This window comes from Pectinophora gossypiella, chromosome 11 (assembly GCF_024362695.1).
Source record: "Pectinophora gossypiella chromosome 11, ilPecGoss1.1, whole genome shotgun sequence".
NCBI classification, from domain to species: Eukaryota; Metazoa; Arthropoda; class Insecta; order Lepidoptera; family Gelechiidae; genus Pectinophora; species Pectinophora gossypiella.
Genome location: NC_065414.1, coordinates 8,045,596 through 8,068,478, shown reverse-complemented (window position 1 = coordinate 8,068,478; position 22,883 = coordinate 8,045,596). Strand labels below are relative to the sequence as shown.

The following is a 22,883-nucleotide window of genomic DNA, read 5'->3' as shown; positions in this document are numbered from 1 at the left end:
CTACAGAGTTATTATTATTTTATTATCTGTGAGTGGTACACATACATGCGTATAAAAAAGGCAGAACATACCTGTCACTGTGTCGAGAAACTTTCTTCTTCGGCCATAAATGGAAGGCGCCATATATCACAGGGTTGACTAGACTGTTTGACATCCCGAAGAAGAATATACCGGAAAGTAACTCCTCACTTTGCTGTAAATAGAAAATAAGTATTTAATATCAAAAATATCAATAAGGCATAAAATATTATTTCACTGTGCCTATTTGGGTTTTTTGATTCTTAATGTAAGTAAGTACATCCAAATTCAAATAGCTAATTTTAACTCGTGTTTAACAAAAGATCGGAAATATGTCGATTTTTTAGATGAAAAGTTTAAAAATTACACCTATGGAACGACAATAAATCAGAGTCATCTTGTCGCTGCTTTTGCTATAAAGTCTTGAAGTGCATATAAAAAACCTATGGTAGCAAGGTATCAGAACAATGTCTATATATATACCTATATTTTAAAACTCGTGTGGGAAGATAAGCAGCTAAACGCGTTTTATAATCGTCTAGAACGTAAAGAATATACCCTGTAGGTACTTCATAATCAACGGTTTGATGAAGTACAAAGAAGCAAACCACAAAAAGTATAGAAGAATAGAAATTGGAAAACTTTTCCTCTAGGTAAAATGCTTTAACTTCCCTTTTTGTGGAAATTTTTATCGTAGATGTTTACGTCAGTATCTTAAAAGGCGTCAAAGAAGTGCTGCGTCTGAGTTTACTCAACACTTAATTTAAAAAAAAGTTCAAAGAACTACCTACGTACACATTCCTTGAATTGAAGTTTTTAATTTTATACTACCATTTTAACTAGGTAGTAGTTATAAATAAGTTGACCTTTTATCTTTGTTCTAATTTAATTTAAAATAGGTGGTACTTAATTCAATTGAAATGTCAAGTTTAAAAACTAAAACTCAAAACACGGTAGGGTATGGTGGTTGATCGAGAAGAGGCCTGTGCCCAGCAGTGGGACGTACAGGTATTTATAAGCTATTTTTATTTGTGTTGTTGTTTGTTCGTGGTACGAGTATGTGTTGTTTATTTATGTTAGGTAAGCAACATATTCCGAAATAATAACTGTTGTTTTGTTTAGATAATTTTAAACAAATGTTTGAAAATAGTCGAATAGATCTACAAAAATGAAACATAATAAGGACAAGTTTTTATTGTAGTAACTATTCGGAACCGGTACCGATATAGGAATTTGCCTATATTATGATCTCTCTTGCACCACTCTCTTGCCTTCAGCTTTACAGAGAGTCTTCCTTGCACACAAAAAAATGTATACGCGATTACTGGAAAGTCAAATCTGCACTCGTGTAAACCAAATATATAATATATTCAAAGATCTTCAAATCACAAGTGTGACAAATCGAAAGTGTCACTATGTTACCAATTGATAAAAGAAAATTTTGAGTTTGAGTTTGAATTATCCCGTGTGAACACATACGAACTAGAATATTATTATTAAAATTACCACACTCGAAGCGCTACCGGGACTGCTTGCTGTATGCTTAATATTATGTACATTAATTTTAATGGGAGGTTTTCTCATGTAGAGTTTGTACGAGCACGTGTACACAAGAACTTATTACTCCAATTACAACTGTCGGTGTACCTACAGATGCGAGTAGACCGCTGTCGCTTTTGTTTGTTTGTGCATTACATCTTTAGCTCTGAGACTATAATAAAAGTAATACAAATATAACTATCATCATCACCACCCCACTAACGTCCCCACTGCTGGGGCACGGGCCTTCCCTATGGATGGATAGGGAGATCGGGCCTTAAACCACCACGCGGGCCCAGTGCGGATTGGTGGTTATTAACGACTGCTAATGCAGCCGGGACCAACGGCTTAACGTGCCTTCCGAAGCACGGAGGAGCTCGAGATGATTTTTTTTTGTGGTCACCCAACCTATGACCGGCCTTTGCGAAAGTTGCTTAACTTCAACAATCGCAGACCGAGTGCGTTTACCGCTGCGCCACCGAGCTCCATAACTATAACTGTTACTTTTTTATATAGATAAATGTTAGTACAATAAGACAGACATGCATTGTTCAGAGAGAATCTTTTGATACTAGATGAGACATTCGACAAAAGAATACGATTAAATTGTTTAAAGATATGTTTGAGTTTGACCAACTCAATGCAAAAATGCATCTCAATCATTAAAAGCATTTGTCTACGTCGTAGCTAAATTGGATGCATTTTGTAGCAGCTACGCGGCGGCGTAACAAAGTCGTAGCGAACACTTTAAAGTTTGAATCGTACTAGATTTTTCATAACCTAAAGGTCTGTTTAATGAGAACATACCGACTATGTGGTGTATTAAGTGACACTTTGCGCGGTGAATTGTAACATTATGACGAAGTATAAGAGCGTTCATTCAAAAGCGTTATCACTTACACCCCGCGGGACGCGAATTAATTAATACATAACACAAACAGCCTACACACCCTACTGCTGCGAGGAGCCCGGCTTATCAATGTTAACAAAAGGAGTCATAAAAATAAATTATTAAAATCCACTAAAATTATTACTGCGTATGCAAAATTGATTCTTAAGGTCATCCGTTTCTCATACAAAAGTTGATGCAATATTACAGAAAAACGAGTTTTATGAGTTTTTACTCATAATGGTTTGACAATTCGGATTGAAAGTATTGGGACGACCGGGACATTATCTTTAGACGTTGAATTCGGTGATGCGTTTCGGTCAGCTACAGTAATCTGCACCAATACAAATGTGGAATTTATCAAAATTGACCTTTTGGTCAATGACCGCTTGTCGTCAGTGTCTATAAAAATGTTTATTTTTTCAGTTTGTTCTCCAATTACTTCGACAATTGATAAAATATGTAATATTAAACGACACATTGCCATAACATAACATAACGATAGAAATATTCCCTTATGCTTTTTAAATCATTAATGTTATAAATGAATAAATACTTTTTATGATAGAACACGCACGCAATCGTAGTATTATTAAACTTTTATTAGATAAGCTAACAATAACTGGATTTAATTTAAGATCTTTATTTGACAGTCGAAATATCTAGCGTCACAGACTTGCGTAAATGGAATTAACGTTTCGGGTGAATGGCTCAAGCTGTGAATAGGTCACTCCGCTAACCTTGATGAAGTATCAAAATATTTATGATAGACTAAATAGACCAAGAATTTAAATTCCATGTCGTTATCATCCTTCTAATGGATTAAGAAGCGATTCTCTTCGGCTAATTATCTCGATCCCATTTTTTAAGATTTACTCTTTTTTTTATTTTACCTAACCAAATAGATGGATCTTTCATATTTATGCCGACGGGCACAGAATTTTTAACTTACTTTCAAAGAAAATACTACAACTTTGAATTGAATTCAAAAGTTGGCTTCTTCACGAAAACAACCTCAATTCTTTGCGCAGAAAAAATAAAACGGAAAGAAACGATTTACTGCTAAAGTAAAAACTTCTCTGTATACATTATTATAATAAAGAAATCAATTTTTGAATACCTATCTGAAACAAAAGACTGATGCAGAATAATATTTTTTCTAGCTGCACTATCCTAAGAATATTTCTACAAATTTTATATTGAATTTATATACACTCAAACAAGAGTGAAACACTTTCTCACAAAGTTTCTGCAAATGTTTCTTTAAGTGATATTTTGTTTCGGCTAAATTTGACTCGTAGGTATGTATACCTATTGGATTTGCACAATATTCGTGTATGTGAGTTTACAGGAGCTTCTAAACGCGTGTGCCTTTCAGAGATGTATGTTTCTATTATGTTTGTATGTTTGTCCACGAATTTCACAGAAACTACAAGTCGCAGGCTACAGTCAGACTGAACTACAGAATTCTGATTCTAAAATTGTATGTAACAAAATATTATTTCTTACTTGATATTTGATAGATTCTGAATAATTTTAATAACTTTTTTTGTAAACATAATACTTACGTTTTTGTCAGGGTTCAGGAATGTAAATATGATCATCATGACATAGTACGGCGTCCACCAGACGATGAAAGCTGCTACAATGACCACTGACATCCTCAAGGACTTCATCTTTGCTCGGTCTATCAGCCTTCTTCTATTCATGTCTGGAGTCAAATACTTCTCCGGCCTCATCACCTCGGGTTTAAATACTTTCTCGCTCTCTGGAAGGAATAATGGAACGACTTAGAACAATCAATTAATTTGCGCTCAAAGAAGAACTTTTGGAAAGTAATAAGCGTTGGAATATACTACGAAATCTCTTTTGGCGAACGGTCCACAGGGATAAAGTTTTGGGATAGTTAATAGATCGACTTCGATTAAAATATTATTGATAAAATTTTAAATTTATTTGTCGACTAATTATTGCGGGTACCGTTATTCTGATGAAAAAAATATCCTAAATCTAAAATTATCTTACAATAAATCCAGAGTATACAAGCGTGCCTACTACCTACTTTTCATGTTGTCATACAAGATATACCTTGTCGGCTTACAGATAAGAAGTCCTTTGAAAGCGAATACCCAGTTTCATAAGCCGTGGATTACCAAAGCTTGTGTTATCGACGTTTATCTGGCTTAATACAGGTCTTATACCAAAATATTTCTTCTATTAGCTTTTCTCTTAATATCAGATACGCATGCATTAAGGTTTACTTATATATCTTTATTCATGTCTGTAATCTCAGGTATTGTGAGCGTTGCCATAAATATTAAATATAGAATCAGAAGGTAACTTGTTGCTGCGCTTTATATGAAGTACGAAGTTTTTTCACGCCCGGCGCACCCTGGTAACAATCTGCGGACGGTTTAGTCGGTAACGCAGACTGGCCGATCCCTTCACCACGATGGCGATCCAATGTATCGATCGCCATCGACTCGCAAAGAAAGAAGAAGATACGAAGTCCGGACTCCGGACGTGGATTATGATGAACCATAATGGCGACAGGTGATCAACTCATCACCCGTATAAGTATCAACTGCATAGCATCATGCATATAGAAAGGTAGGCAGAGGTGTATAGTATACCCACCAATACCTCGCTGGCTCTGTTTAAGTCCCATATAATAAGGGGCCTATTGCCATTTATCGGGAGAAGTCTTGGAAACCACGTGATATCTTCTCTTCTATCGTGTGGGTTGTGAGGTGAATTAACCAACCCCATCAACCCTGGTGTCAGGGTTATTATTGAGCCGCCAGAGGCCCCTGACATGGCTCATGTAACGACTACTTACTTACATCAGTAAGTAGTGACCGGGACCAACGGCTTAACGTGCCTTCCGAAGCACGGATCATCTTACTTTTTGGACAATCAGGTGAGCAGCCTGTCATGTCCTAACCAAAGTAGGGATCACAAAGTGATTTTTGTGATATGTCCCCACCGGGATTCGAACCTGGGAACTATCTATCTTTGACCTAGTCAAATACTCTATTCACCACTCAATCATACTCAATCATTAATATTATTAAAGCAGGAAATTACCCAAACGTCTGTTGTGAATTCTAAAATACTCAGACGACAATGACAAATCGTTTGAATACTTACTAATGTGTCTCTAAAATGTATTCAACACATTTTCTAGATATATAATGTATGTATAACTATGGAGCAGACTAAAGCAAGTGAACAAGCAATAGCTAATGAAAATTATTCTTACGCATTATTTCTGGACTCGCTCATGTAAAGTACACAGCTACGTAGCTAAATGTGCCTCAGGAATGGGTAAGATTCAGCTGCTCGAGCGTACCATAACCATGTATTAAACAAAAATCAAACTATGGCACGTGTAACTTTAATGTGTTCGTTATTCATATAATTTTATACCATCGATATTGAATTTATATTAACACAGTTGGCACACAGGGGCAAATTATAATTGTCGATAGAGCTCACCATCTATCACGTTGATCTAACAGAAAACTCGGTGTTACGTGGGTACTTACTTCATCTTGCGATGTATGTAACACTGCCTACCCCAATCGTATATGCGATTGGTTCGGAAATCAAACAATATGATTAATTAACGCTTTATTTACTTAGTTTATTTGTTTCGATTTCTACGAGTAGGTTACTTACTTTTGTGTCAACATGTCCAAAGTAATCTGGTTGTTTTGTAAATCACCTTCAATGTTACACAGAATTTATAATAAGTAGTTACTTTGACATTGGATTTCGTTTTAAAGTTAATTTTAAAAGGCGGAACAAATGATTTAAAGTAGAACAATAGAGGAATTGGATACATCACCATCGTATGCGCTGTCAGAATTTTCTATTTTATATTTATTTATAAATACTTATACAGAACACATGAGAAAGATTTTTGCTTTGTTAATTGAAAATAGTCACAAGAAGAATTCCGCGCGCCACATCACTGAATGGTGTCCGAATTTTTCGAATTAACAAAACATAAATCTAGTTTACCTTAATTAATCTTTCGAACGCCGGAACGCGGATCTCGACCAGACACAATGTAAAATCTATTGTGTCTGGTATCTCGGCATATGAGAGGTTAAAGAACATAATAACGGGTTCTTACCGTTTAAAACAGGGATATGAGACTCCCGATATTTCGACCACGAAACAACGACGGCTTTAAACGCGGTAAGAACCCGTTATTATGTGTTTTAATATGATAATAACAGCCTAAACTTAAAACATTGGATCATAGATAATTGATATTGTGTGATTTCAAGGATTTGTGCCTGGTTACTGGTAATGGGCCCGCCCTCTATTACATGGGACTTAAACATAACTAGCGAGTAATGGGTGTATTGTACTTCAGAGAAACAGGCGTGATACAATATTATGTTATCTTATGTATGAATATGAAGTCATGAGGTACCTATGAGAAGAAAAACATTAATTTCGGTTATTTTGACAATTCTTTTCCGGAATATTTTTGAATTTCGTAAGTTATATGTGTTTGGGTGGAAGGCAAGAGGGAAACCACTGCTCTATTTTTCCCTAAAAAGTAGCAGGGAAAATGGTACACCGACAAGAACGTAGCTTTTAAATTAGTTATTTTGTTTTTTTTTTGACGTGACTTTTTGTAGATTTGCGGCAGGCATTAACTACTTGGCGGGACAAATGGAGAGCGCTGAAGGCTCTCACTCGGTAGAACGTTTAAGACAACAGGCCCGAGGGTGCCCAGTTGGGCGCGAAGCTCGGCTCAGGGCGTCATCTGGGAGGAAAAAAATATTTGAAAGAATTAATCGACCCTTGTGGGTCGATAGCGATAAGCGCTTTTAAATAAGTGAGTGAGTGAAATTATATGCAATCGCTTACGTAAGAACTTATGTGTTTACCGACATTCTCCTCCCATGTTTTATAATGTTCATGTATGGAAAATGATTGATCTGTTGTCACGGTTCCATGAACACAGACATGAACGTAAATAAGCCAGTGCGGGCTTGTTTGGGAATAAAGTACCAAAATAACAGCATACCAGCTTGACGTGACTCACTTATGAATTCTACAGACGGACATATTCGTATTTTGTTCCAGAGTAAATGGGACATTTCTATATTTGAACAATGAAATAATCTAATTCTACCCCACATTTTTGTGCTAAACCAAAGTTTTGTTCTCCCTTAGAACGTGAATGAGTTCTGAAAATAGACTTCTAAGAATAAAATAAACAGGTAGTCTTAGCACGCCAGCGAAAAACATAAACCTAACTTGTGGAAAGTGGTTTATTTTCTGTATTGAAAGAGCGTTTTTTCAAAAACATAAAGTTATAGTAATATTTTTATGTGTTGCCCCAGTTTTGCAAGTTCTTAAAGATAAGCTGATCTTTTGTCACCAAAAGGTTTGTCACATTTATTATAGGTCTTTGTACCAACAGTAGCTGCGACCTTGCGGGCGTCAGTTTATGTATGTATGAAAAGAAAAAAACGACTTGTTTCTTAGTGTATTAGTTTCTATGAAATACACAATATTCTAATTAGGTATTCAGAATCATTATTAATTTATTTTAAATAACAAATTAAAGTTTCTTTTGAAACCTTAAATATATAACTACCATTATTAATTTGTTTTGATCATGTTATTTCTTTGTTGTGTTTGATTTATTTCAAACACGAACTTATAAAAACTTTTTAGTGACTTGGCAAGTTCGCCTGACTGAGTATGTAAAAATAACTTCCATAATTATACTAAACCAGTTTAAAAGGCTTACCTTCATTATGAGTTAGGGAAAAGGCAAAAGGTTCAGAAGTTTTCAGTTTTTCACAGTTCATTGCGTAGTTGATGAGAGTTGTTGAAATGAAGTAAGTACCTTAACTTGTAACTACCTCCCACTCTACACAAGGATAATAATCTATTTGAGTTAATCTGCTCTAAAATTAAATAGGTAGGTACCGTATCTAAAGACTTATTAAATACAAAAAGCCATTTCAGGCGTTAATTTATAACGCATTAGATGTTTCTAACTTAATGATGTCTAGGACATTTTTCTTTGCAACTACAGCGATCAGGCGCTGAGTGTATCAATACAAAATCATGAAACAGACAAAGTTTGCTTAAGTGACACAAATGAGACCTAAAAATGTGACGATAATGTCCTCTCGACTAATATGTTAGAGCCCCGCCCTACTAGAAATCGGTACTCAGTAGTTTTTAATTTTTGAAACCACCCTTGAAAGTTAACGAATAATGGCACCACTATCATATAGTTATTACCAACCTCATAATAATCCCGTTTGCTATTCCTTTGTGACATGAAATCGTGACATTTAATTAGAATTACTAAAACCATAACAGGTTTAATTGAAATTTGTTAAAACCATGACAAAAAATATTTTTTTAATTCGTCCCCTAAAGGGCCAAATAAATAAATACCTAAGGGACGCGAACAGGGTAAGTACTTTGCGAAGACGGACTTAGTAATAGTATAACTTACTGTGAGACTAGAAGTCTTAAAGCGTTAAGCCGTTGGTCCCGGTTACTACTTAATGTAGTACGTAGTCGTAACATGAGTCATGTCAGGGGCCTATGGCGGCTCATGAATAATCCTGGCACCAGAGTTGATGAGGTTGCTAACCCTCCTCATAACCCACGCGATAGATGAAGCTAGTTTAAATATAACACTAAATAATCACTTACGTGCAATAGTCCTTACAGTGGAGACGTAAGTTGATATCAATATTAGAAGTGGCAGTATGAACATGAAGATAAGTGACAGAGTAGTATAAGCCTGTTCTTGCCACCGCTCTGTGTAGAACCCGTGCGTCACGCATTGATGGAACTCTTCAATAAACGGCCCTCTTGCCACTCTAAAAATCACAGCCTGAAACAAAACAAACGTATCGGTTACTTAAGGGGCTATATTTTTCAAGGGATACTGTAGTGGATACAATTGCGTTTAGTCCTTGACAGCTCGCGTCTTTCATTGATTATTATTTATGTATAACGGCCTCCAGGGTCCAGTAGTTGAGCCTTATGCTCACGATCCGGAGGTCCCGGGTTCGTATCCTAGTAGGGACAAATCACAAAAATCACTTTGTGATCTCTAGTTTGGTTACATTACAAGCTGCATTGTGTGACGGATGCAGCAGAGACTTGGTTAAGGGAGCTTAAGCTGGATATTTGATCCAAGCAGGATATTTGTCTGCCATACGCAATAATAATAATTACAGGCTGATCACCTGATTGTCCAAAAAGTAAGATGATCCGTGATTCGGAAGGCACATTAAGCCGTTGGTCCCGGTTATTACTTACTGATGTAAGTTAGTAGTCGTTACACGAGTGATGTCAGGGGCCTATGGCGGCTCAGTAATAACCCTGACACCAGGGTTGATGGGGTTGGTAATCCACACGATATAAGAAGAAGAAGATTTATGTATATGTTACTTTTGTTAATGTAAATGATTTTAAATGTTCACAGACTACCGATAAAAGGATCTAAGTCGCGACTCTACAGATGAGCTCAGTGTAATTATATCATAAGGGAGAAAATGTAATAACTAAATTGACACGGGCGAATTCTCTCGGCACGGACGTGACACAGACGCTACAAAAAGGCACAAATGAAGCACAGATGCGGCACAGAAATCGAGCAAAATCTTTAACGTGGTCTCTAATGCATATCGATGCAGCGAAAATCACCTTTAGAGTAACACGGCTTTGTTTGGTAGTATGTTATAGTATACAATGCAAAAGAAAAATCAACCGGGACATCTATTGACGTAGTATATATATACTTAATATAATTATGTGTGCGTCAGGTGAATCCGCCGCACCCAACCCAACTTGCGCAAACATCTTAGGTAAGTAGGCAAATAATTTCACCATAATAACCACTTGAATTCTTCAGACATAAAACTTTTTTACGATAACATTTAACATAAAAATCTCACGAATATATCCCAATTGAGGTAGTTAGAGGTACATCCATCGCAAGTTGAACTAAATACCCACATCTTACTGACCTTTCTGTTAGATCAACGTGTTAGGTGGTGAAGAGTATCGCCGTCTCATCGAGTTAACTGTGTTAGTGATTTTTTTTACGATTAGATTACTTTTGTCGCCAATGTGTTCATTTGCAACAATGGTGCAACAGCACCAGCAGCTGCAGCAGCTGCTATTGCTGATGGTACAATTACCATCAGGCAAAATTTACTGACTGCGGTTGCATCAGATAGAGTTTACGGTGAGACACTCTTTTTATGTCAAAGTATTTTCATCTTTTCTACGATGTAAAGAGGTTTGTTACCGTGGTAGCCTGCTTGCAAGAACGTTTGATTCTCTTTGTAAGGTCGCAGGTTCGTGACCCGGCATGAGCCTGAAACAATGATTTTTGAATCCATGTTTGGATCTTAAATGATTATCACGTGCTCAGCGGTGAAGGATAACATCGCGAGGAAACCTATATTCCCGAGAAATACGTTTCGGAGGCATGTGTCCTAACCTGTATTGGGCTGGGTCTCCTTCACGGATTGGAAGATCGCATCTATAAAAATGTTACCTGTTAAGTTAAAACTTCAGGTAAGTATGGTAAACGGACTATGTGAAGAACGGCATAATTCTAAGGAGATGATAACGAAGGCAAGAGGTTTAATTTTACTTCAGTAAATACGTAATGAAGACAGAACACAGCACTTACGTATTCGATATCCCAGCGTAAATTATTTGATCCTAAATATACACTGTCACTATATATCTTGCTATGAATCTTGGAAGCCAATTTGACTTTGCAGCTTATTTGCGTGAATATCACGGATAAGCTAACACATTTCGGATAATTATATATGTCATAAAATAATACGTTTACCTTTGCTGTGTTTATTACTTCAAAGTTGGGTATTTATTGTATGATCCAACGTATATCGTTACACACATTTAAGCTGAAGATTTAAGATCTAAAGATTTCACAGAACTTTCAGATTAAAGAGTGGGAGTGTAAAATCATGTCACAGCTCTATTGCGAGATCTTTTTAGAAGTAGGTTCACACTAACGTGATAGGCTGATCACCTGTGACCATACCTACAGTTTTCTTATCTTGGGTTGTGTGGTTAATAATTAAAACACATAATAACGGGTTCTTACCGCGTTTAAATGGGGATATGTGACTCCCCCTCTGGGAGTCATATCCCCATTTAAACGCGGTAAGAACCCGTTATTACGCGGTTATTATCATAATTAAAACACATAATAACGGGTTCTTACCGCGTTTAAATGGGGATATGTGACTCCCCCTCTGGGAGTCATATCCCCATTTAAACGCGGTAAGAACCCGTTATTATGGTGTTTTAATTATGATAAAAACCGCGTAAACTTAAAACGATGTGTGGTTAATGACCAACTTCGGCAACCCTGGTGTCAGAGTTATCATGGGTTGGTCTCAGATTGATTAAAGGTAGCAATATGATTTCTTCTTTCCTGTCGATGACAAATCGAACAACGTAATTATGATTTATCAGCCCAATATGCTGCCACGGCAATAGCGTGGGCGGAAGCGCTCATCAAGTCCAAAGCAAAGCAATATGACTAAATACATTAAAGACTATATCACAAAGACAAGATTAGGTTTTACCTAGCCGCCAAGTGGCACAGACATGTCTCATGTGACGACTACATAATTACGTCTCAGTAAGTAATACCCGGGGCCAACGGCTTACAGTATATAAAATCCATGTTGCATCTTGTCTTGTGATTATTTGTGGCTCTATCCACCCTATTAGGGATTACAGACGTGAGTAAACGTATGTTTTAATGTACATACTTATACTGATTTAATTAAATTTATATTTGAAGAAAAAACAGATACAGGCTTATGATAATTACAATCGTAGGTAAAGATTAGGATGTGAAGCTTATATGCTAACACATTCGTAAGAATATGTGTTTTGGTGACAAGACATAATATGGCAGTGAAAACATCTTCCCGTTACTACTACACCTACCTTCTTATACTGTCAACAAAAGTTGCAGGACACTTTTGATCCAATCACCGCTCGTAATTTACTAAATTAAGTTGACTATGTACAATAAATTGACAATCCAAACCATTCCACGAGTTTCCAGCAGTTAACGTCCTTTCCCAAGAGCTCAGGTATGACATCCTTTGAATATCTAAGTAAGTGTTAAGTTACGATGAATATTTCAATACCTGAATTGCCATTTTCTATGAACGCCGAGCGAATGTTCATGACAACTCAAGGATTTTCAGATACAAACTTGGTAAGTAATGGTACATTAAATTTGCTATTTTTAGCATCAATCTGTTTTTGGAACAAAATAAAAATGCTTTGTGAAGGTTTTTGGGATATTTTAGATAGATGATTGAGGCAACGAAAATCTTGTGGGAGACTTGCAGACGATAGTTGAAAGTTAAAATAGAAAATTTAAACCTGAACGACACACACAACACACTTATTACGTAACTCCATTTTAAAAAAACAGAATCACGCCCTATATTAATGTTACTGTATAGATGTTACAGCATAAAATACCATCAAAAACGTCATAAAAATATAACCAAACGAGAGGGGGTTGAGTTATATCTAGTTCGGCACGATACAAATTGGTGCGGGCGGAGTTATATATTACATTGCAACTTGTTTGGAAGTGTGGTTATATGTTTGTCGAGTGAATGTGTAAAAGAATTCGAACCTTTGCTGCCTGTTCTATCGATTGATATAATATATAAGCAATACAATGTGAAGTAGTTTTAAGTTCTTTTGATATCAATCTTGATTGTGACGGTGTATATATACAGGGTGGCCCAGAAGTTCAGGTTCAAAATGAAAAATTAGATAGAGGGGCTCATTAGCTACCAGAAACACCCCCATGTATGTTCAGCAATTATTTACGGTTTAGGAGATATGACCCATTTTGTACCTTTTTCTAGATTTTCTACCTTACTTCAGAAATAATCATTTTATCGCTATCCCTTTCTTAAGAATTATTTTATTTTACTTCACAACTATGCCTAAGTCTGTGTACTGCTCAATCAAAGATAAATCAAAGTAAAATAAAAGATAAAAAAAAAGTTATCGGAAGTCAAAGTAAGAATTCGACCAAAATTGTTACAATTGTTAAAACTTCGCCGAAGAATAATAAACACATGAGATTGTCATGGACCCTGAAAGTATTTCTAAAAACTGCTCCATTTAATAGGCTTTTAGAAACATTAATAAAAAGTACCCTTAATATGGGCAAAAAACTAAGTAATTAGCCCTCAAAGATTGCAAGACACACAGATTTGAAGGAAAATTTGACATTCTCATACAATGTAGCTGCTACTTTCTAACGTTGTTAAAGGTGCTCAAAGACACATTTTCAATTAAAAGTAAATAAAAATCACGCTTATAATCGCTAACAGGGAAGACATAGCAACAATCCGAAGACAAAACTTGCAGTCACTTTTGGTATTCGTATTTTAATAAGTACATAGATTTCAAGGCAAAAGTTATCCCCAAACACTGTTGGTGATTCATACTATTGGATACTATGAATCACCAACAGTGTCCCTGAAAGTATTTCTAAAAACTGCTCCATTTAATAGGCTTTTAGAAACATCCAAAAAAGTACCCTTAATAAGGGCAAAAAACTAAATAATTAGCCCTCAAAGATTGCAAGACAGACACTGTTGGTGATTCATAGTATCCAATAGTATGAATCACCAACAGTGTTTGGGGATAACTTTTCCTTGAAATCTATGTACCTTCACCTACCTTTGTGTTGGTGTAATGAAATATATTGGTAATATTTCATTACACCAACACAAAGAAACAGTTACAATAAACAAAATCAAAATATATGTTGGTACGTAGATACATAGCCATTGACGACCGTGTCGCTAAAATCGAATTCTAGTTACATAATAATATTTTTCTACTCCTCTACTTTAATCTGGCATTTAAATAACCAAAAAGTCTAATATAAGTACATACATAATTAAACTCTTTGAAAAAGTGTACGCTCTATGGCCTATAAAAGCATTGTTTACAAAGTGTAACTGTACTATAATGTCGCCAAAAAAGCATTGTTGTTGTTTTTTTTTTTTTTGATCTGGAAACTGGCACCTTTACTTTGAAGGTGCCATAGATATACTATAAAAAAAAAGTATACATTTGCCGCCATTTTCCCGCGCGTTGGAAAATAAATTGGAAAATTTTTGTGTTTCGTTTAAAATTACGTCGTCGTAGAAAAAGTATTGTATGCAACGTTATATAACTAGGTCAAAAAATGCTCGTGGCGTCTCTTATTGCGATGTTCGCCAAGGCTCACATCGCAACTCACGCCACTCGCATTTTTTGACCCTTCTTATACAACTGTTGCATAAAATACTATATTATGGCATGAATATTGTTGAGCAATTATTATTAATAATAATAAAACACTTTATTGCACACAAATTCACAAAACATTATTATTCAATTATTATTGGCGTAGCACATATTTCGGCTAGTTAGAAATGTTTTATATACTTACAAAATATATATGTGTCACATTGTTTTAAGTTTACGCGGTTATTATCATAATCAAGGGGAGTCTCATATCCCCATTTAAACGCGGTAAGAACCCGTTATTATGTGTTTTAATTATATATGTGTCACTATTCACCAAAACAGTACGTAGTAGTTAATGCCATCTGCGGCAAATCTATTATTATTATTATTATTAGCCTATATGATCCCACTGCTGAGCAAAGGCAAATCTAAGTCACATCAAAAAAAATGACCAGTATTTGAATATGAGTACTGTAATTATTGTGACTTTTTTCATTGCGAATAATTATATGCACATCTGCCTACCCCAACTAAAATAAGTACCTTACCTCTACGACTAAGTTTTACGAATAAATTGGTCACGGTGTTGGAAATGCTACCAATCTGTAAAATCCGTACGAATATCTATCGCTTTGAAGGTATTTAACAGCGTCAAAGCAGAAAGGAGATTACAGGGCAAAAAGCCTTCAGAATCGTATTCCCTTTGCGAACATTTCCCGTATTATTCTTTTGGATAAAACTGTCCAAATGACAGTAATGACCAAATTTCTGAAAGGGTATCAGACCCAAATAAGTGATATTCTTCTGGAATTTTTAGGAAAACCCGCAAAGAATTTTGCTCTTAAATTAGATTGCGGAAGTACGTACAGTTATTCTCGGTTATTAAGAAATTCATGTCGGCAATGTGCGTTTACAAAAGTTGCGAAAGAATAATAATTGTTGCCAGGGTAATTTTGCCTTTCCATTATAGTTAAACGACAATCAAAATTAAACTGTAACATTAGTATCGCTGTAACACAGCAATAGTAATGTAATTGAATACTTGCGGTATCCATAAATACAATTCGACTCCACCCCTAATTGCCACAGACATTGAAATAAATCCTTGGATATTAACTGGCATTATTGAATACCTATGTCTAACTAAATGCGATTTGGAATGTTACTGATAATTCTCCGGCCTAGTGATAAACTTTTACACTCCTCGTTGCGTCGTATTCCTCAACCTTCACAGTAAGTGACCTCTTAATTAAACCGACACCAAAATGTAGCACGTGTTGGATTGAGCATTGAGTTTTCAGTCTTCTTTCTTTTTTTTTTCAAAGTTCTAGAAGATCCCGATACTACATATTAACGAACTGTAAATTCGTTGCATATTTCGTTATCACCAGTCCATTAACAGTGGGGACGCCACTGCTGGGGCACGGGCCTTCTCTATGGATGGGTAGGGAGATCGGGCCTTAAACCACCACGCAGGTCCAGTGCGAATTGGTGATTATTAACGACTGCTAATGCAGCCGGGACCAACGGCTTAACGTGCCTTCCGAAGCACGGAGGAGCTCGAGATGAAAACTCTGTTTTTTGTGGTCACCCATCCTATGACCGGCCTTTGCGAAAGTTGCTTAACTTCAACAATCGCAGACCGAGCGCGTTTACCGCTGCGCCACTGAGCTCCTCTCATTCCTCTCGTTGCATATTATTTTATAGTTTACAAATTCCAAATGTGCGGGCTTATTTGTGATATCTAGAACGACAGCGCAGTTACATTTTGTGCGATGTGTACCGCCGTGCTAACGTTAAACAAGTTACGCACGTTCGAACCACGAACATGTCATAGGCACGTGTATGGACGGTGTTCTGTATTCCATGTTCGTTAGTGGTTGGTCCGCAAAATTTGACCGAACGAGCGTATTCCGTCTTACGTGATGCCATTGCGATCTACAACAGAAGTTTCAATGATCATGAATTCGGTTAGAACATAATCTCATTGTCCAAAAACTGTATTTTTCTCACAGCGCGTTCCGATATAATAATATATATATCATCATCATCACCAGCCCATTAACGTCCCCACTGCAGGGGCACGGGCCTTCCCTATGGATGGATAGGGAGATCGGGCCTTAAACCACCACGCGGGCCCAGTGCGGATTGGTGGTTATTAACGACTGCTAATGCAACCGGGACCAACGGTTTAACGTGCCTTCCGAAGCACGGAGGAGCTCGAGAAGAAAACTTTTTTTTTTGTGGTCACCCATCCTATGACCGGCCTTTGCGAAAGTTGCTTAACTTCAACAATCGCAGACTGAGCGCGATTACCGCTGCGCCAGCTCCAATATATATATATATATTATTGATGTAGTATGTGTTACTATAGCTCACATGTAACAACAAGTTTTACATTTGATCACTTTTGACGTCGTCATAATCATTGTTTTAATACAAACACGTTTTAACAATAGTAAATTTTGTGTTTTTAAACATTTGACCACAGTCAACTAAGGACATGCTTACCTAAGCAGTGTCTAGTCCGTTGTGCCTTAAAGAGGCCTAGGTACCTTGTATTGAAGTCGCTATTTGTTTTTATAATCGTACGATGTGTATCGCACCGCGTAGAAACTTGCTAAGAGTAGCGCGTTCCCGGCTTCCCGCTTTAACACTTTCAAGGACAGAACGTCTAATGATTCCAAGGTGTTATATTACCTATTATGAACCATCAATGACCCATGATCTCTATCTGTAAAAGGGTTAAGCAGAGCAGCACTACACAGTGAAGCGTAGAGAAAACGCTATCTTGTTCTGTTGCTCGCTGTGATTGGTGGATTCCTATTCGTTCTTCTCCATTTCGCTTCAGCAGGAATACAATCTTACCACGGTAATCACGAGTATTGCAATTAGTGGTGTATACCACAGCGGAATCCGTCATTTACGATTCACAAAGTCAAGCAATGGACCGTAACAGAAGAGTGAGCAGTTTCCTAACGGCTGAGGTAAATTGGATTACATACGGGCGGTCGTTTAAATGTCCATGCATCCAGTTCTACGCAATTATTTGACTCAAAAGGACGATTTCAGAAAGGGTATTAGCTAAAACAATATATTTGATAATTATTAGATAATTTGATAGTTTTTGTGTTTTTTTTTTAGCACAAGTAACGCAATGTGTCATATTTGTTGCGTGGAATAACTCCATTGTATGAAAAATGGAATGATGAGCTTTCTTACCAAACGAGGAGTGCCGTTTTTAACCACGCTACCGGACTTACACCAATAAATTATTCAAATCAAATCAAATCAAATATACTTTATTGCACAGAACTAAAAATTCAACAATCAGACAAAACACATGAATACAGTACAATTTGGGCGGCCTTATTGCTCTAGAGCAATTTCTTCCAGGCAACCAAGAAAAGGAAACAAACATTTATAGCTTGGATGCGGGATGGTGCAACAAAAAAAATAAATAAAATAAAAATAAATAAATACCTTAAAGTTAATACCTAATTATTAATTTATCTTAAATGAAATTTCCACTTGTTTCGACCACTGTAAACGGCGGTACGCCGCACGACCTTTCACGTTGTTTTAACAGAAAACTCGGCGAAGTTTGATCTTGAGATAGATGCCTCTGACTACCCCAATTGGGAATACAGTCCTGAGCTTATGTTATGTTCTGTTTCCAAGTGTTATAGCTTATCTGGGCGATAAAAATCATAAGTGTCAGTAAAATCATAACTGAAAATCAGTTCGTTATATAAAAATTGACGATTCATAGTGTAAATAATACCTACTGAATAAATATATTTTTGAATTTAAATTTTAAATGACATCACTTGCTGATTACCTACTTGTCGCTCTGTCTACCCCGATAAGAATACGAGGACACTACTGGTATATTATGTTACATGTATTTTTTTTCAACCCCGGTACAACTATACCTAAATTATATATTGTGTCTATAAAGTCTTTGGATTAAATTTACCCACGTGACCCACTTAATTTTTTCCTTCAACTCCTCGGCCTCGGCGGCTCAGATTTCTTTTTGCAATTTCTTAGTCCTCGTCAACCGGAGAGGGTATGGAGCATACTCCACCACGCTGCTCCACTGCTGAGCGTTAGGCTCACGATCTGGAGGTCCGGGTTCGATTCCCGATGGGGACATTGTCTAAATCGCTTTGTGAGACTGTCCTTTGTTTGGTAAGGACTTTTCAGGCTTGAATCACCTGATTGTCCGAAAAAGTAAGATGATTCCGTGCTTCGGCCGTAAAACACCTCCACAAACCCGCAGTGGAGCAGCGTGGTGGAGTATGCTCCATACCCCCTCCGGTTGATTGAGAGGAGGCCTGTGCCCAGCAGTGGGACGTATATAGGCTATTTATGTGTTTATGTTAGTCCTTGTATTATTCATTATCTCGGTACCCTCATAAATATATAGGTTGTTAGTGACACCGTAACGAAAAAGAACGACTACTTGATTGTACTAAAAGGACGAGCTTTTCACGCCGATTCGAACAACCCGAATCTGTTCTGCTGCTTATCGCGTTTTACGACTTACATTGATGGTATTTAGTAATTTGTCCTTTTTTTAGGGTTCCATGCAGCTTAAAGCACAATATTATGAGACTAAAAATGTTTATGAATATTCCGACGGGACAGTCACCTAACATTTACAGCCTTACACGTCCCACTGCTGGGCACAGGCCTCTCCTCAATCATCCGGAAGGGGTATGGAGCATACTCCACAACGCTGCTCCACTGCGGGTTTGTGGAGGTGTTTTTACGGCCGAAGCACGGAATCATCTTACTTTTTGGGACAATCAGGTGATTCAAGCCTGAAAAGTCCTTACCAAACAAAGGACAGTCTCACAAATTGATTTCGACAATGTCCCCATCAGGGATCGAACCCGGACCTCCAGATCGTGAGCCTAACGCTCTAACCACCAGACCACGGAGGCTGTTATTCAGTAATTCAGAATCACGGTCTGCATCATACCCCAGTTTTCGCTACGGTGTCACTAACACTGTATATTACCAGACTAGTGGCGAAAAAGAAATTCTAAACTGTAATACATTACTTCAAAGTGTCAATTTATTATCAAATTATTTTTGGAAATTGGAACTTTTATTTTGAATTTGGTACATATTACTTTATTAAAATTCAAAACTAAGTTAAATGGAAAAAAAAACATTGTCACCTTTACATCTGTCTTTATTTAGTAATCAGAATTTCATAATTTATCTTCGACCTAGGAATTTTCCCAATTATGACGCCCAATAGCAAGAGCTGTAAAGCCAAAAAAGTATAGAAAGCTGAATCAGTCTTTGTGAATTTTCGTGTAAATAGAGTTCTGTGACCAGCAGCAGTCCGTCGCGGGCAGAAAATGGACGCAAAGCTAAGCTAGGTTTTGCGCGTCTGCAGTTGAGAGGCAACAGATGTATAGATACATACGTACCTCTCATGCTTTCTCCTACACTATTGGCTATTACAGACGCTTGCGGGCGAGCACGAACCCATAGACGATGATAGGCCAATAACAGCCGAGTATGTCCTCCACACGATCGTACTGATGTAATCGATTCGGTACTCTATTTTTACTCATAAAATTTCATGTAGGTAATAATTTACCATGGCATACTGTTACTTGTCCTATTATTAGTTACGCATAGTATTAATTTGTCATAACTTTTTAAGCATAATAATTAATGACAATAATGATATTTACGCATAATTATTATAAGCATAAAAACTATACTCCGAATAGGAAAAGTTTTGGCACAACTTTGAACATTTTCGAAACTTACTTTTTCCTTGGCTGCATTTGGTTCATGATTGTGACTTTTTATATTTTTGACACTATTTCATGCTGTCGATCATCATTCAGTATACTTTTCGTGTGTAAGATAAACATGCTGGCCCAAGGGCCCAAGGGTCACCCCCGCACCACCCTAACCTACTGTTATGCCTTGTAAAAATTATGACAAAACACTATTATTCTAAAAAAGAATTATGGATACCTATTTATATGCGAATAAAATTTATACCAACAAATATTAGTCAAAAATAAGTTATCCCTAACAAACCAGTATTCCTAGATGTTATTATGGGAAAGCATGTTATTATGCATTTTAAGAGAATCCCAATCGATTTTGTAAAGGGCATGAGCAATCTAGTGACTATATCAGCTGTTATGCAATTACATTTACAAAAATATGTCGTGAAAGAAGTGAAAGACACTCGACAATACCCCCTCCCTCTTGGGGTTTAACGACGTCATATTCTTCTTCTATCGTGTGGGTTGTGAGGTGTATTACCAACCTCATCAACCTTGGTATCAGGGTTATTATTGACCCGGCAAAGGCCCCTGACATGGCTCATATAACAACTACTTTCTTACGTCAGTAAGTAGTAACCGGGACGTCATATTAATAATGTTTGTAACAAGGTATAAATAAATAATAATTCTGATTCAAGTACCTATCGATAAAGACTTAATTGTCATACAATTTGCAGTCGTAAAAGCGGCCAATGTCCTTTGTCCTGAAACGCGCAATTTGGTCCCCACTTGCTTTAGCAGTGGCCCACTTCGGGCCCCATCAGGGTTCCCTCAGACATGTTGTCTTAATTTAGTTGCCAGTGTAGAGCCCTCACCTCGATACTCATTCCTCATTTGTCTGGCTAAAGAGTGAATACCATTCGAGAAATAAATATTCTTTAACTCCCAGTTAGGAGAACACAATACCGGTAGGTATTGTTCAGAACCCATTGTGTTCTAAGTGCTCCTAAAAGTTTCATTGAAAGTTGAACAAATAATGATTACTAAGTTCTCGGAGTTAACCACGAAAGCCAGTATTACTTTGATCAAATTTTAAAAAAATATAATACTACTTTTACGCCAGACTTTTATAAAAAGTTTATTTGAAATCGAAAATTTATAGTGGCTCATCGAGCTCTATGTCTAATTAAGCGCATCTAAATAATTACAGTTCAGTCTAAAGTTCAAGGTTGACGACTGGCAGGTTATTTTAGACAGTGGTTTCGAATACCTAAATTAAAGGAAGCATCAATTAGTAACGATGAAAAGCCGTTAATAGCCACTAATGAATACTCCAGCGCGCTTTTATAAAAATAATGACTTATAGTTACGAAGTTACTCAGGCAAAAAAAAAAACTTTTGGGTATAATATGAATTTCAAAAGGACATTATGTGAGTAAAATAAACGTTTGGGTTTACATACCCCTTCGTGTCCTTCTAAAAATCTCCTTCTTATCGTGTGGGGTATGAGGAGGACCACCAACCTCATCAACCCTGGTGTCAGGATTATTATTGAGCCGCCAAAGGCCCCTGACATGGCTCATGTAATGACTACATACTTACATCAGTAAGTAGTAACCGGGACCAACAGCTTAACGTAGCTTCCGAAGCACGGATCATCTTACTGTCGGACAATTAGGTGATCAGCCTGTAATGTCCTAACCAAACTAGGGATCACAAAGTGATTTTTGTGATATATCTCCACCGGAATTCGAACCCGGGACCTCCGGATCGTGAGACCAACGCTCAACCACTGGACCTCAGAGGCCGTTAAAAATATGTATTCTTCTTCTCTCGTGTGCATTGTGAGATCACTGATCGATCTCATCAGCACTCATGTCAGGGCTACTCCTGAACTGCCGATCCTGACATAGTTCTAATAACGATTCCATACCCAACTAATGTTACTTAAATAAATATGAGCCGGGACTAACTCCGAAAGGTGGAGGCATCTTGTTTTCCGGACAATCATAAAATATAATTTCGGCCTGCAATGTCCTGACCGTACTAAAAATATGTATTAAGTAAGCCAGATTAAAGGTACACAACATAACACGTAATATATCTCACAATTATATCCCAATCGAGGTAGTCAGAGGTACATCCATCGCAAGATGAACTAAGAATTTACCACACCGCGCCGAACTCTTTGTTAGAACAACGTGATAATATGTGAGCCGCGTCAACGTCTATAGGTAAAGGTCGAACCCGCTGTGTGTTAAAGACACGTGTTTGAATAGATCATAATCGTTTCTCAAGCGTACGATCAAAATTATCAGCAATTTCAA

The 22,883-nt window shown here is 37.0% G+C and overlaps 1 protein-coding gene across 1 annotated transcript in view; it reads right to left on the bottom strand.

The window, feature by feature from the left end:
* The window catches only part of LOC126370971 (gonadotropin-releasing hormone receptor), a 147,589-nt gene that overhangs the window by 14,123 nt on the left and 110,583 nt on the right, over positions 1-22,883 (bottom strand). Inside the window, exons 3-5 of the mRNA XM_050016143.1 lie at positions 9,155-9,338; positions 4,015-4,214; positions 72-193 (exon numbers count right to left, since the gene is read on the bottom strand). Coding sequence (XP_049872100.1) covers positions 72-193; positions 4,015-4,214; positions 9,155-9,338 — 506 coding nt within the window. The remainder of the gene's footprint in view (positions 1-71; positions 194-4,014; positions 4,215-9,154; positions 9,339-22,883) is intronic.